Source organism: Euphorbia lathyris, chromosome 3 (genome assembly GCF_963576675.1).
Source record: "Euphorbia lathyris chromosome 3, ddEupLath1.1, whole genome shotgun sequence".
Classification (NCBI taxonomy): Eukaryota; Viridiplantae; Streptophyta; class Magnoliopsida; order Malpighiales; family Euphorbiaceae; genus Euphorbia; species Euphorbia lathyris.
In genome coordinates this window covers 11,967,146-11,981,857 of record NC_088912.1, presented here as the reverse complement: position 1 = coordinate 11,981,857, position 14,712 = coordinate 11,967,146, and the positions used below count along the sequence as shown (strand labels likewise).

The following is a 14,712-nucleotide window of genomic DNA, read 5'->3' as shown; positions in this document are numbered from 1 at the left end:
AATTCAAAAAAATCACCGAATTTATAAATATTAATCTTCAATTCTATTATTAAATTACAAAAAATATGAAATCCTATTTTTTAGAGTGAACTGACATGCAATTGGTGCAAAATAATGAACAAAAATATCTGTGTTTTATAATAGTGTCTGAAATTGATCCAAATTACAAACGTTAGGGGTAAAATTGCTCTTGGCTACAAACGTTAGGGGCAAAATTGTACCATTTTAGACGTTAGGGGTAAAACTGCTCCTGACCCAAAACGTTAGGGGTATTTTTGCACCTTAACCCTAAATTTTAATTATTTATTTGTTATGAAACGTGCGAAATGAATGTTTTTAAATGCGGGAGGTCAAAGGGTGACCGAAACCGGTCCAATCAAATTGAAACTGTGAATTTTGGATTTTACAAAATGGTAAAGGCTATGGTTACTTTGTTTTTTTACAAAATAAGCCTTACTTTGTAAAAAGTCAATGGTCAAAACAGATTTAAAATCCCAATATTACCTTTTTTTTACAACCCCAATATTACCTTTTACTTTACCTTTTAACTACATTTTCAATTTTATAATTCTTTTCTTACATGATTATAACTTTTCTAATATTAATTAATTTATTTATTATTTAAAAAAAGTAATTTATTTATTTATTTTATAGAATTATAGAATTTTAATTTTCTAATGTAAAATTGATTCATTAAAAATAAATAAAATATACTTTAAAAATTACCAAAATAAGAATAGAATTATATAAAATTGTAAAATGTGATTTTTTTATCTTTAATAAATTTCATGAATAAAATACATGATTTTCAAAAAATAATAAAAAATTCATAACAATATGTGATGCTAGTTTAAATATATTATATTAAAAAATAAACACAAATGATAATAAAAAGTTAAGGGAGTAAATAATATTTCTTAAAAAAGAGAGTAAAGAATAATTTTTTATATATAATTAATATTTAAAATATAGAATTTTTTTTGTATATATATTTTTAATTAAATTGGAATATAAAAGATAGGTTTTTATTTATATAACTAGAGATAATTATATACTTTCCATATTTTTTTTGGTAAGAAAGGAAAGGAAAAAAACAAAACCAACAAAAAACCTACACCGGGATCAGTCTAGGAAGGCTGACCCCAATCCTATCCTCTAGGAGAGAAGGCAAAAGAAAAGAAGGAGGAACAAAGAGGGTAGAAACACCTAACATTCTCCCATGCCCAGCAGCTGCTAAGCGATCCGCCACGCGGTTTTGCTCCCTAAAAATATGGGAGAAATTAAGATACTCAAAGGCAGGACGAAGCCTTAAAATAGCTTTGATGAGATTCTGGCTCTTCAGACAAACAGCCTGGCTATCTGAAATCCTGTTAATAGCCTCCAGATTATCAGATTCCACCGAGAGCTTTTTAACACCCATGCGAATGGCGAGTTTAATACCTGACAAGATACCCCAGAGCTCCGCAGAAAAGGAGGAGCCCGTCCCCAAGTTATGGGTAAACCCCGCCATCCAATTGCCACCAGCATCCCGAAGAACTCCTCCAGCAGCAATTCTGCCATTGCTAAGGCATGAGCCATCAGTATTCAACTTAGCAAACCCTTCTCTAGGCTTACTCCAGCCAACTAGCAGGATCTCTTTATCCGGGGAGGGGCGAACAAGGGAATCTCTTTCAAAGCTTTTAGTAATAACAAAAAGCTTCTTCGAGAAGAAAAACAGTAAATCAGGAATAAGGACAGCCTTACCCGCAAATAATTCTTCATTCCTCCACTTCCAGATTTGGTGACAAGTAATAGCAAAGAGGATGGCACCGTGCTCCATGTTGGCCAGCAAGTTCCCCTTGGCTCCTTGAGAGAACTAGTCCCCTTCAGAAAAGGCCATGAAGGAAGGGAGGATGTGATGAGGGAGGATCCCTTCCTAGATCTTCTTACTATTTGGGCAATCCCTCAAGGCATGGCACAAGGTTTCCACATTGCCTCTGCATCTACTACAGGCATTAGACTCAGTCAAGTGCCTTCTGTGCCTATCCGCATTCGTAAGGAGCCTGTCTTTGATACCCAGCCAAAGGAAGCTCCTGATACGGTAAGGGATCTTGAGGGACCATATGGACTTCCAAATCTCCAAGGGAGGATCAGCCCTATTAGGGGTAAAAGCTTCATAGGCCGATTTACAAGAATAAGTACCATTATTCGTCAAGGCCCAGCAATGTCTATCCTTATCCTCCTCTTGATTGCTAATCTTCACTCCTCTAATGTTAAGAAGGGTCTCCAGACTAAAGAAAGAGTCGAACTTTGACCAGATCCAGTCTCCCTCCGAGTCCACCACATCAGCAATTTTCCAGGAAAGGAGATCAGCCGACGGAGGGGCATTACACACATCAATCAGCGGTTTATCACCAATCCAGGTGTCATACCAAAAGCTAATAGATCTACCATTACCCACCTCCAGGCCAATCCCCGTACAGAATTCAGCAAACACGGCACTGAGCCCTTTCCAGAGGAAGGAACAGCTAACAACCCTCTCCTTCGGGCCACCAAAGATTCTATCTTTCCGATACTTCCCGCACAAGAGACGGACCCAAAGGGAGGAGGGGCATTGCCACATTCTCCAAAGAAGTTTCATTAACAGGACTTTATTATTGTCCTTTGCCTGCCTAATACCAAGACCCCCCCTGTTTTTAGGCTGGCAAGCTTCCTTCCACGGGACCAGGTGAACCTTTCTCCCATCTCCAGACTCACCCCACAGGAAACGCCGATTTATCTTATCCAGGTCACTAAGGACAGGCTCAGGAAGCTTACAGGCCTGCATGATGTGGTTCGGAGCAGCGCAGTTAACTGACTGGATCAATGTAAGGCGACCTGCAAGGGAAAGAGAATTAGCTTTCCAGCTAGCACACAAACCATTAGTTTTGTCCAAAATATCCTTGAAAGAGGCTTTGGAAACCCTGTCACTGTGAAGAGGAACCCCAAGATACTTCCCCAAAGAGTTCGTCAGAGGTATGCCAGAGAGCTCACTCAGTCTTCTGCACAAGCTATTGTCCATATTTTTGGAACAAAGCATACGGGACTTTTGGATGTTAACCTTCTGGCCAGAAGCCTCGCAAAAACAATCAAGGATATCCATAACTGTTTTAATTTGCTCCTCATTACCCTCAACGAAAAGCATGACGTCATCAGCAAAGAGTAAATGGGTAATAGGGGGGCAATGTCTGTTGATAGAAACAGGGTGGGGAGTCCCTTTGCACACCGCCTCTTGGATCAGGTGAGACAGTCTTTCCATGGCAATAACAAAGAGGAAGGGACTCATAGGATCTCCTTGACGAATTCCTCTGGAGGGAGAAAACTCATCCGACATGTCCCCATTGATCATGACCTGGAAAACAGGAGAGGAGATACACTTCTCAATCAAAATCCTCCAGTTCTCCGGGATGCCAGCTTTGGCTAAACTATCCAGAAGAAAGCTCCAGTTCAATCTATCATATAAAAAATATACTTTCCATATAAAAAACAAATAAAAAGATTGAAAATTTAATTAATATAAAATTTAAAATATAAAGAATTTATAATTGTTTACTCTAATATTTTTAGGGACCGTTTGTTTTATCTGCTGTTTGCTGTTTCATGTTACAGTTTCCTGTTTGAAAAAACTGCTTTTTCTAAAAAGTAGAGATTCGCTCATTTTATAAAAAAGCTACTTTTCAACTATAAATGTAAACATTAAATGTCTAACCAAACGCCCAAACGCTTAAAATTCTTTTTTTCAAAATAAAAAGGCAGATAGAAAATCAAAAAGTAGCAACCAAACCCCCTTATTTTTCCTGAATAACATAATCAAACAGAAACCAAATATAGACATAATCCCCTTGATTAGATACCATAATCTCCTTATAATTAGGAGCTTTCTCTCTCCAATATCCTCGGATCCGACCCGCAATTTTTACTTACAAACCCGGCCCGGCCCATTAACCCGTGCATATCTCCCCCTTCAAAAATTAAATCACACCTGTCTGACTTCACTGACTGCTCCTCCCTCTCACTCTCACTTTCTCTCTAGTTTTCTCTCTAATGGAGCCATGGGCGGACGATTTAGCCGACGACCTTCAGAGCTTGAGCTTCGCATCCACGGCGACCACCACCATCACAACCGCCACTCTCTACCGTAGTACGAGCTCTGGCTCCTCCTCCGCCACACTCACTCCTGCTTCCTCCACTCATGTTTCATTTTCCTCCAAGTCCGGTAAGCTTGAACAGTGTTTGTCTCTGTCCGATCTCCGATTCTCCGTCCGTCTCGGCTCAGGCGACATAGGCTCCGTCTACCTAGCGGAGTTAAAGAAATCTGAATCCGGTACTGAGACTGACTCGCTCCCGCTTTTCGCGGCGAAGGTTATGGATAAGAAGGAATTAGCGAGTAGAAGTAAGGAAGGCAGGGCGAAGACGGAGAAGGAAATATTGGAAATGCTCGATCATCCTTTCTTGCCGACGCTTTATGCTAGTATAGACTCTCAGAGATGGCTCTGTTTGTTGACGGAGTTCTGTCCCGGCGGCGACCTCCACGTACTCCGTCAGCGTCAGCCGCTTAAGCGTTTCGAGGAAACCGCCGTCAGGTACGCCCGTTAGCCACTTGTACACTTTAATTTGAAAACAAACGGACTTCTATTTTTTTTTAATATCGTTTCGTTTTTTTACCGGTAAATTCTTTATAATATTTGGGATGATGATATGCCTAGCATTGAACAGTTAGCAAAAACACCGACGACGAGAGAGACAGATCGGAGGTGGGACCCTCCACCTGGCGAGGCCACGGTGCCTGTCAGGTGTGGGGCCCACCGGATCAGTCACTGTCGTCGTAAGTACTTTCTTTCTACTGGTTTTAGTGTTTACTTGCTCCGCCGAGTTAATAGGATTTACCGTGAGTCTGCCGTCCACTGGATCGTTTCCCTTGGGGGACGATCTCGTGCGGCGAAGTCCACGTTTTTTGTGTTTGACTTTCATTTCTATATTTATTTTTTTCTTGTGTAGAGAGTTTTTAATTTTGATCATATTCTACTAGCAGTGTCAATTATGTTTCACGTGAATAGTCTTAGACTACGAGTGTGTTAAATAAAATACACATTTGTGTCTTAATCAACCATGTGATTTTCAAGATATATCAAGGTAGGATTCACATATACGGGCATTATTATATCTTAAGAAGTATTTGGTGCAATACACAATTCTAAAATTTGTTGTAGAATACCATATTTTCCATTTTAAATTAAAGGGATAACCGTCAATTTTAGGAGTTTTTGTATTAACCATCCGGTCTTCTATATTATTTGGAGGATCTTCAATTTCACATTTGGATATGTGTATTGTGGTCTCATTTAATAATTAAAATAGTGAAACTTCTTATAATATGTGTAGTCAGGGCCGTCTTAAACATTTTCGGGGCCCTGTGCTAAATGAAAAATTGGACCCTGTTCATTAAAAAATTTAATGCTTTCATATAATGCTTCTACAAATGAAACACCAAAATACTTTAGCTTGATTTTTAACGTAATAAATATAATAAAAATAATTAAATTAGATATTGTATAATAAAAAAAAAATTTGGGGCCCTTAAGACTCTTAGAGCGTTAATTTTCTGGATAAGTTAACATTCACTTGATTTTTCACATAATACTCAATAACAATAATTTATTTAGATTTATATAATAAAAAAAATTAGACCCTTTAAAGTTGAGGCACTGTGCGGGAGAACTCCTTGTACACCCTTCTCCTACTCCCCTGTGTGTAGTCCATATTACACATGACAAAATATGTATGGGAGGTCCTCCATTTGACATGAAGAACCGGATGCTTCTAATAATTTTTCTAATTTTACACCTAAAATTACCGGGAAAGGGGTCGTCAAAATGGTTTGACACCTTATAAGCGTATTATATGATAATCTAGCAAATATTATAATAGTGATAAGTTTCTGTAAATCTTGTTAATTTTTTTTACTGTTTAAGTGTAATTTTTCTAAGGGTGTAAAAATAGATCGTCGTGTTATTTAATCTACAATATAAATGCCACAAAATGGATAATAATATCACACGACTTATTATTTGCGTCAAATGACATCCCTAATTTTGTCCCCCCATAGTTCAAAGAGGCTTAATTTTGGTCCATGAGTTAAATTTTAACTCAATTTTTTTTTTTTTAAGCAATTACATTGCTAAATTTCGTCGCATTACTTAAAAAGGGCAAATAAATTGATCGAAGCACGTGAAAGAGGAAGTGAGATAGGCTAGATTACTCAAATCTTACTTAATTGCGACATTTTATTAATTAATAGGGGTAAATTACAGCCATGGCCACTGAACTTTACCCATTTAACATTGTGGCCACTGGACTTCAATTCTTAATAGAATGACCACTAAACTTTACACTTTTTAACACCGGTGGCCGCTCAATACCTCAAAACGACCATTGACGGTCTCAAATAATTTTTTTGAAGAGTCAATGATATTCTAAGAAACTTTAGTTCTTGAAAATTTTCGTTTTGAGGTAATTTAGGTGTTGTTTGGTTAGGAGAGAGAAAATGAATTTTTAGAGAGAGAAAGCTCCAAAAAGGTGCTTTTGGAAAATAAAAAATATGGTTTCATAGTAAATGTCGTTCTGAGCAACTTTAATTCTTGAATATTTTCATTTTGAGGTCGTTAACGGTAATTTTGAGGAGTTAGTTAAAGTTGAGTGACCACCGGTGTTAAAAAGTATAAAATTCAGTGGCCATACTATTAAGAATTGAAGTTTAGTGGCCACAATGTTAAAATGGGTAAAGTTCAGTGGTCATAGGTGTAATTTACCCTAATTAATAGTGGGCAGAGAGATTTTATTTTTCTACCAAATTAAAAAAAAGTGTAATGCACTGGTATTTCTTAGGGATAAATGTTTCCTGCAACATCTGCAATTGTTGGTTCTGATATTTAGTAATTGATACCGGCTATATTTAGTTTCTTACAGTGGCAGTATATAAATAATTTTGGAGCCCATCTTAATAAAATGCATGTATAGAAAAAGGGTGGTTAGGGTTGTCATCAGATACTAATATATGGTGTTCAGTCATTGTCAAATTGAATAATGAGACTAATTGTGCATATATAGGAAAAAAACAAACACCAGTCTATAATTTTATTTTATTTATCTTTTATGAGAAATTGGTATGTGTATTCAGTATAAAGATGTCGGAGTTGCTAGTTGGATGCCCTTTATATAATTCTCTAAAATGGGCCCATATGTTAGATTAGGAAAATTTAAATTTTAGCCTGCTCGTCATCCAAAAAGTAATTAATTCTTTGCCGTAAGGGTTCCTGTTTTCTTAAATTACAAGTTTGTGTCTCAGCAAGTCCAGGGTCAGAGAGCTTTAATTATAGGTGGATATTTAATTTCTCCATATTATATGGAGCATATTTGTCTGGGATTTGAAATTTGAACCAGTAACAACTAGCCTGTAATAGAGCGTTGTCTGTTTAAACTCAGCTCGTTAGAAAATTGACGAACTTGAACTAGAACTCAACATTATATTCGTGAGTAGCTCACAAACTGTTTACAAGCTTGTTTATGAGTATGTTTACGAGTTTTACTCGCGAGCAGCTTATTACTTCAGTTTATAAATTTCGCTCGCTAACAACTCATTAATTATATTGATTTGAATTTTTTTTAATATAAAAATATGTAGTTTTGAAATCAATAAAACTAAAATTTACATAAAACTAAGTTGTTTTACATTTTTTCTTTAAAAAATATTATTATTGAAAAAATAATCGAACCAAGCATACTCACAAGTATGTTCATGAACATTATATTGAGCTTGCTCATGAATATATAATTGAATCGAGCTTCGCCATGTTCAAGTTCAGCTTGTCTACAAGTCGAGCCGCTCATGAACGGTTTGGCTCATTTACAACTCTAATAACAACAAAGTGGATTTCTTTTAGGTGAATGAATAGTAAAAGCAGTCTTAGGTTCCAACTCTAGTGACTGAAGTTTGTAGTACCTATCACAAATTAAAATACTGAAATTCTCATTTGATTTTAATGAAGTAATTTTCGACCATTTGCATACAAACACTAATATATGTAATTTGATTTCTGAATAACTTTATTAAATAAAAGCATATATTTGTGAAAAGTTTTCTAGATGCCTCAGCCTATATATATATAAACCAAACAAAATGCAGTCAGAGAAGTTCTTCTTCCATGTAGAATGAATCAAATATCTGCAAGGATCAAGGAAACCGAAATTCCTGCTTTCAGGATTTCCGTTATTTTGTAAATTTTTTCTGCCCTTTTTGTGGAGATTTTGGCTGTGCCTGTGAATTGTGGCCCCCAAAGTCCTTGTCCATAGTTTTAGGATAAAGTATAAGCAACTTCAACAACTATACAAAAGGAACTTTGTGTATAAAATTAGTCCTTCAATTTAGTAATATGGTCAAACCAGTTCAAAAATGACGTGTCAGTATGTAATTTGCTGTTTTTGAACATGTGTAAATTTTTGGTTTAGGACATGTATCATTCGTGAGAGTTCTTATATTAAGCATCCGGTTGTCCATATTATTTGGAGGACTCCAGTTCATATTTGGACACGTGTATTATGATATTACTAAATAATTAAAATAGTGGAACCTCTTATAGTATGCGTGGGTTCATGCTATATGTGATAAAATATGTATGAAAGGTTTTCCAAATGACATGGAGAACCGAATGCTTATTTTAGGATTTTTTTAAAAAAAAAAAAAAAAAAAAAAGAAAGAAAACAAATTTTTAGTTAAGAGGATGAAATAGTAAAGTCACGTTATATATTTAGAGTTCAGGATATATAATTTAGGGTTTAAAGTTTATTTTTAAGGTTTAGATACATTTTCGAGTATTGAATTTTATATAAATAAGTTAGAAAGCAAGATGATCCATCCTTAGTTTTATATAGGCCTAACCCCTTCACAGACCCTTAAACTTGTAACTTTTTTTCATTTAGCCACTTTAACTTTAGGTCTTCCCATTTAGCCACTTAAACTCAAGACCTAACCCCTTCCCAGCCCCTTAAACTTGTAATTTTTTTTCATTTAGCCACTTTTACTTTAGGTCTTCCCATTTAGCCACTTAAACTCAAATATTGTAACTCTTTTGGCCTCTTTTTCCAAATCAAAATTTTAAAAAATTAGCAATTCGTTAAATGCAGTTATTAATTTATCATAACCAATTAAGTTATTAAACAACTAATCCCATAATTTGGACATCCATAAAACAATCTTCCCGGATTTGAGGGTTTTTGTGATACTTTAAGTGGTGAAATTTTACCGTTATAGTGGCTAAATGAAAAAAAGTTACAAGTTTAAGGGGCTGGGAAGGCAACAAGTGACACGTAAGTGCCATGTAGGCTTATAAGGGCTAAATGTGTCTCATTTGTTGAGTTTAAGTGGCTAAATGGGAACACTCTAAGTTTAGGTGGCTAAATGAAAAAAAGTTACAAGTTTAAGGGGCTGGGAAGGGGTTAGGCCTTTTATATAGGCTTCTTAACAGACACAAGAATGGCCTTTTTTTTTTTTTTTTTTTTTTTTTTAATTTTCAATTTTCGACATGATAATATAATTTACATTATTATTTTTATGTTGTTTACGTTATTTTAGATAAATTCTAAAAAACGTTTACGTGGTTATATTTTTTTTTTTTCTTAGATCGCTTATCTGTTGTTTTTTTTTCTAATCTAAATTGTGACTGATGTTATACTTAAAAATGAGAATAATTTAATTTGACTACCAGATCTTAAAATGAAATTTTGTAACAATTAAAATTGTTAAGTATGAATTGTCAAAAAAAAAAATGTTAAATATGACATTTACTATAGAATCATCGTTTTTTATTTTTCAAAATCATTATTTTTTTTTGGCATTTTCTCTTATCACCTGTTTGGAATATCATCAATTTTCAGAATTTTTTAATTTTAAAATCGTCAACAGCTTTTTAAAAAATTATTATTTTTAACAAAGTGAAAAAAGCTCAATCATCTTTTCACAAATCAAAACTTCAGTCCTCTTTTGAAGAAAAAACTATAAACATGCAATTCACAAAAAAAAAAAAATTTGTAACCACAATGTTATTTTTTTTTCATTTCCCCTATTATTTTATCCTGCCTGGTTCATACATGGACAATTTTTCTGCTTCTTCCTGGTACTTTTTCCTTTATCAGTAATAATGAATATAAAGTAGACGCACGAGAGACTGGCAAGTAGTTAAAGTTTTGGGATAATGATTAAAGTAGGCAATATATATGTTGGTTCAAATAGTTAATGAATACTTTTACATCATTCCTTGCATGATTTTGGACACTTTTTTTAATTCTAAATTCCTCATCAGATTTAACTAAAATATTAGGACAAAAAGAAAAAGCACATATAGAGAGGAAACAAATCAAATTAGTCCAAAAGACACATGTTAAATCACTATTAATTATATAATGACACATTGCCACTTTAGGCTGACTTTGACGGGAAATTTTAGAAAGGAGGAGGTTCTTCCTCATTAGTTGCGAGTACATGATTAGTTTATTGGAAGGTTAATTTTATATTTGTGTGTAAATTTTCGTTTGCTAAATCGAATATATGGTTATTAGTATCAGTTTTTACGTATCAATTTAAAGCTTCTCAAAATTAACCTAGTAAGGTTGAGTCGTTTTGAACAAACTTAGAGAAATTTATCGCATATCATATATTAATCAAATTGGATTTTATAATTAAATACAAACTCAATCAGTCAGTTAACCACTCTAAACTTTATTTGTTGGAAACGGAGGCTAAAATCGTCCATAATAGGAATAGTTACAACGGTCGGGAGGTGAAAACCTTCCATGGTAGAGATGGTTCCTCTGGTCGGGGGGAAGCCGGCCCCTCCAGGACTCCATTGTCTCTGCCCCTGTCCATGATTATTAAAGGCATAAAGCATACTAAAGCATAAGAGGTCTGCATCTGAATAACACAAGACACATTAAAAGAACAAAATTATACATGGTTAATATTTAAAATATAAAAAATTGTAATTAAAATCAAAACTCAAAACAATAAGAAATCATGGTAATATTTTTAATAATAACTTCTAACAGTATTTTAAAGTAAAATATTCAACTAAATAGTGAATTAGTAAATCTTAAGTTGATTAATAGCCGCTTTCATCAAAAAGTTTCTAAGTTATGTCCTTGTTTGTTTGTTTTTTCTCTGGTGTTTTACTGTTGTTGTGTGCTTCTTCTTTCCCTTTGTTTTGCATTATGCATCACCTCTCTCTATTTTATCTTTTATGATTTTTCAATTTGAGAGTTTGTCTTCTTTCTTTTGTTTTTGTTTATTTTTCAACACTAGATGTTGGATCCAACAGTGGAGATTGAACACGTAGATCAATATTATAAAACTCTAAAAAAAAATCTGTGACAAAAGGCGCACCTTGGCGTCAGTAGACCAACATCATCCGTCTTAGCGGGTGCTAAGTGTCACGGGACCAGGTCCGATCCCGGGCCAAAGTCCCGTGTGGCGCCGAGAACTCTCCGAATCCTCGGTCAGCCAACACCATCCGAAGGGGTCTATTCCCTTTAAGTCTTAAGGGTTCCGTCAGTTCGTATATCCATAGTCCGTCCTGGAGGGGATTCCCGTGGTTAAACCTCGCTTCCTAAAGGACCCGCACTTTGGATCCACCCTAAGTGTCCGCCGAGATTCCACCCGACGGAAATATCCGCCTCCCTTTCCAAAGGTCGGATCCAAAAGAAAAATCGGATATTCAATGCCAACCTGGCTTGATTCTGCCACAATTCTTCCCCAATGCCTTGCTAACGCCTCTGTCAATGCTTTGGCTCAGGCCACAAGCTGAGATTTGCCTGCGGTCAGACGACTTTACCTACGGTAAATCTCCACCCGTGACACTAAGGCACATTGCCTTGTGCCATGGGGTCGCCATTAACAATTATGGCGCAATTCTAAAGGGGGTCTTGAGAGGACCGGTTCCTCTCTAAAAAAACCTCGATTTGAATCTAGATGTTAATCAAACGACTAAATTGATAAAAAAAACTTAGTTTTCAACTAAATTGATTATACTAATCATTTTAGAGGCCCAAAATAGTCCTTTATTTCTATTTTTTTCTCCACCTCTCATGTCAAGATATCTTTTTCTCCATGCGTTTCCTCTTATAGATTATATTGATATTTGGGGTTGTTGGCCCTAATCATTATTCATTTAATAAATTGGTGACTCCCTCCTTCCTTCCTACCACTCAAAAAATCATTGGCTATTTAATCATCCGAATCATAAAAAAGCCCCCCAAAAATCCAGGTTGCCAGCAAACAAATAACGATGTATAGTAGGTCCCTTTGTCCAATGTTTTGTAGCATCTCAATTATTTTCTTGCTCAACTACATTATTGCATTTTTGCACCGATCTATTTGAGGTTCTGATTTTTTTTCTTAATTTGGCTTTTAAAGTGGAGAGAAAGGCTAGATTCAGAGTACAATTCCTCTAACCAATCAAAACAGAGATATATAGATAATATAGGAAATGATTAGAGTTAAGAATAAAAAATGTATATGTGTGACATCCTTAGTAGTAAGGTTCAATATTAGATCTAGATCATAGTAAAATTTCACCTAATTTTATTAACCAGATAGATATTATTTCATTAAAAATAATCGATGTGAAGAGTAAAAAATGTAGATGTATCACAAATAGATCTACATCATTGATTCATTTTAATCCTTGAAATGATAACACAAGGTTAATTTGTCACCTAAAGTACAATAGGGAGTCAAATTGTGTGAAAGATGAAGTTAGAAATCAACGAGTTTAATGTGGTTTTAAACTGGAGTATGAGTGTAAATGAGTTGAGTTGTTCATAAACGGTTTATGTTCGGTTCTATAAAAGCTTAATTATGTTCTATTCAATTTATAAATGAATTGAGCCGTTCATAATCGGTTTGGTTTTATAAAAACTTGATTATGTTCTGTTCGATTTATAAATGATCTAAGTTTGAGCACGGTGAAACTCGGCTCGAAAGCTCGGTTATAGCTTTATAAACAAGCTTGATTATAATGTTAATGAACTGGTTCATGATCAAGTTTGGTTCCATCATTCTTTTAAATAATAGTATTTCTAGAAAAATAGAATTCTCCTTTAGGAAAAAAAAAGAAAAACTCTAAAATTAAATAGTTTTGTATTGAACTTTAGTTTTATAAATTTCAAAACCATGTACTTTTGTGTTAGTGAAATTATAAATGAATATAAATAATTAGTGAATTGTTTGCGAGCAAAGTTCATAAACAATTCATTAAGCTCGAGCTCGTGAATAAATAAATAAACAGCACACGAGCTCGTCAATTTTTTAATGATCCGAGCACTTCCTTCCTCTGCCACTGAATGAGTTAATGGTTGAGTTAGAATAATTTTGAAAATTACGGATTAATGACCTTATGTCTTTATTTCAGAGCCAAATTAAATTGATTATTTATTTATTTATTTATTTATTTATTTTAGAGGACTCTTGAGGTTGAAAAAATGATATCTAATATTGCTTGGTCTCCTGATACTTTTTTACAGGTTTTACGCCTCAGAGGTAATCGTAGCTTTCGAATATCTTCACATGATGGGTATCGTTTACCGTGATCTCAAGCCGGAGAACGTACTCGTCCGATCCGACGGACATATAATGCTCACCGATTTCGACCTCTCATTAAAATGCGACGATTCAACAACAACCCCACAAATAATCTCTAACCAAACCCCCCAAGCCACACCCCCAAAACACAACTACCCCATCGATAGACACCCCCCAAATTACGCCCCATCCTCCTGCATTCTCCCCAACTGCATAGTCCCCGCCGTATCCTGCTTCCACCCAATACGTAGACGCAAGAAAAAGACCACCAACCGCGGTGCCCCCGAGTTCGTAGCCGAGCCCATGGACGTCCGATCCATGTCCTTCGTCGGTACACATGAGTACCTAGCACCCGAAATAGTCTCCGGGGAAGGGCATGGCAGTCCTGTAGACTGGTGGACTTTAGGTATCTTTATGTTCGAAATGTTTTACGGGGTCACGCCATTTAGAGGCATGGACCACGAACTAACCTTAGCTAATATCGTGGCTAGAGCCCTCGAGTTTCCGAAAGAACCGGGGGTGCCAGCCATGGCTAAGGACCTGATTTCTCAGCTGTTGGTTAAGGACCCTGTAAGGAGATTGGGTTCTACCATGGGTGCTTCTGCTATTAAGCATCATCCTTTCTTTCAAGGGGTAAGTTGGGCATTGTTGAGATGTACTCGTCCACCTTATGTTCCTCCTCCGTATAGTAAAGAAGAAGTTTCAGATGAAAGTTGTCCTGAAACACCAGTTGAATATTTTTAGTACAGGTTATTTATTTATTTTATTAAAAAAGGGTAATTAAATAATAATTTCGTAAAGGTATTTTAATTATTATTAATATTATTACTATCTATTATCTAATTACACTAGAATTAATATAAAAATGATCTTTTGCTTCAATTTTCATATTTTTCGTGTTAAATTTAAAGTTCATCTAGATGCTACCTAGTATTAGCCACGTTAATCTGTTAAAGTGATGTAAGCTGAAAGCATGAATCACTTTAGATAAGTTTATATATTAAACTGATAAAGTAGGTTGATGGAGCCAATAACAACATTTCTAATACGGATAGGGGTGGAGACTG

At 35.2% G+C, this 14,712-nt stretch overlaps 1 protein-coding gene across 1 annotated transcript; it reads left to right on the top strand.

Annotated features, from left to right (window-relative positions):
- Positions 1-4,004: 4,004 nt before the first annotated feature.
- On the top strand, positions 4,005-14,436 carry LOC136221923 (serine/threonine-protein kinase D6PKL2). The gene is made up of 2 exons (XM_066009405.1): positions 4,005-4,601; positions 13,588-14,436. The coding sequence occupies exons 1-2, from the start codon at positions 4,063-4,065 to the stop codon at positions 14,387-14,389; spliced, it is 1,341 nt and encodes a 446-aa protein (XP_065865477.1). The 5' UTR covers positions 4,005-4,062; the 3' UTR covers positions 14,390-14,436.
- Positions 14,437-14,712: the final 276 nt, after the last annotated feature.

What these genes read in the sequence shown, in the direction of transcription:
- LOC136221923 (XM_066009405.1), top strand. Translation starts at nt 4,063, where the DNA reads ATGGAGCCATGGGCGGACGATTTAGCCGACGACCTTCAGAGCTTGAGC. An exon ending in TTCGAGGAAACCGCCGTCAG is followed by an intron (nt 4,602 to 13,587) that starts GTACGCCCGTTA and finishes ACTTTTTTACAG; the next exon opens with GTTTTACGCCTCAGAGGTAA.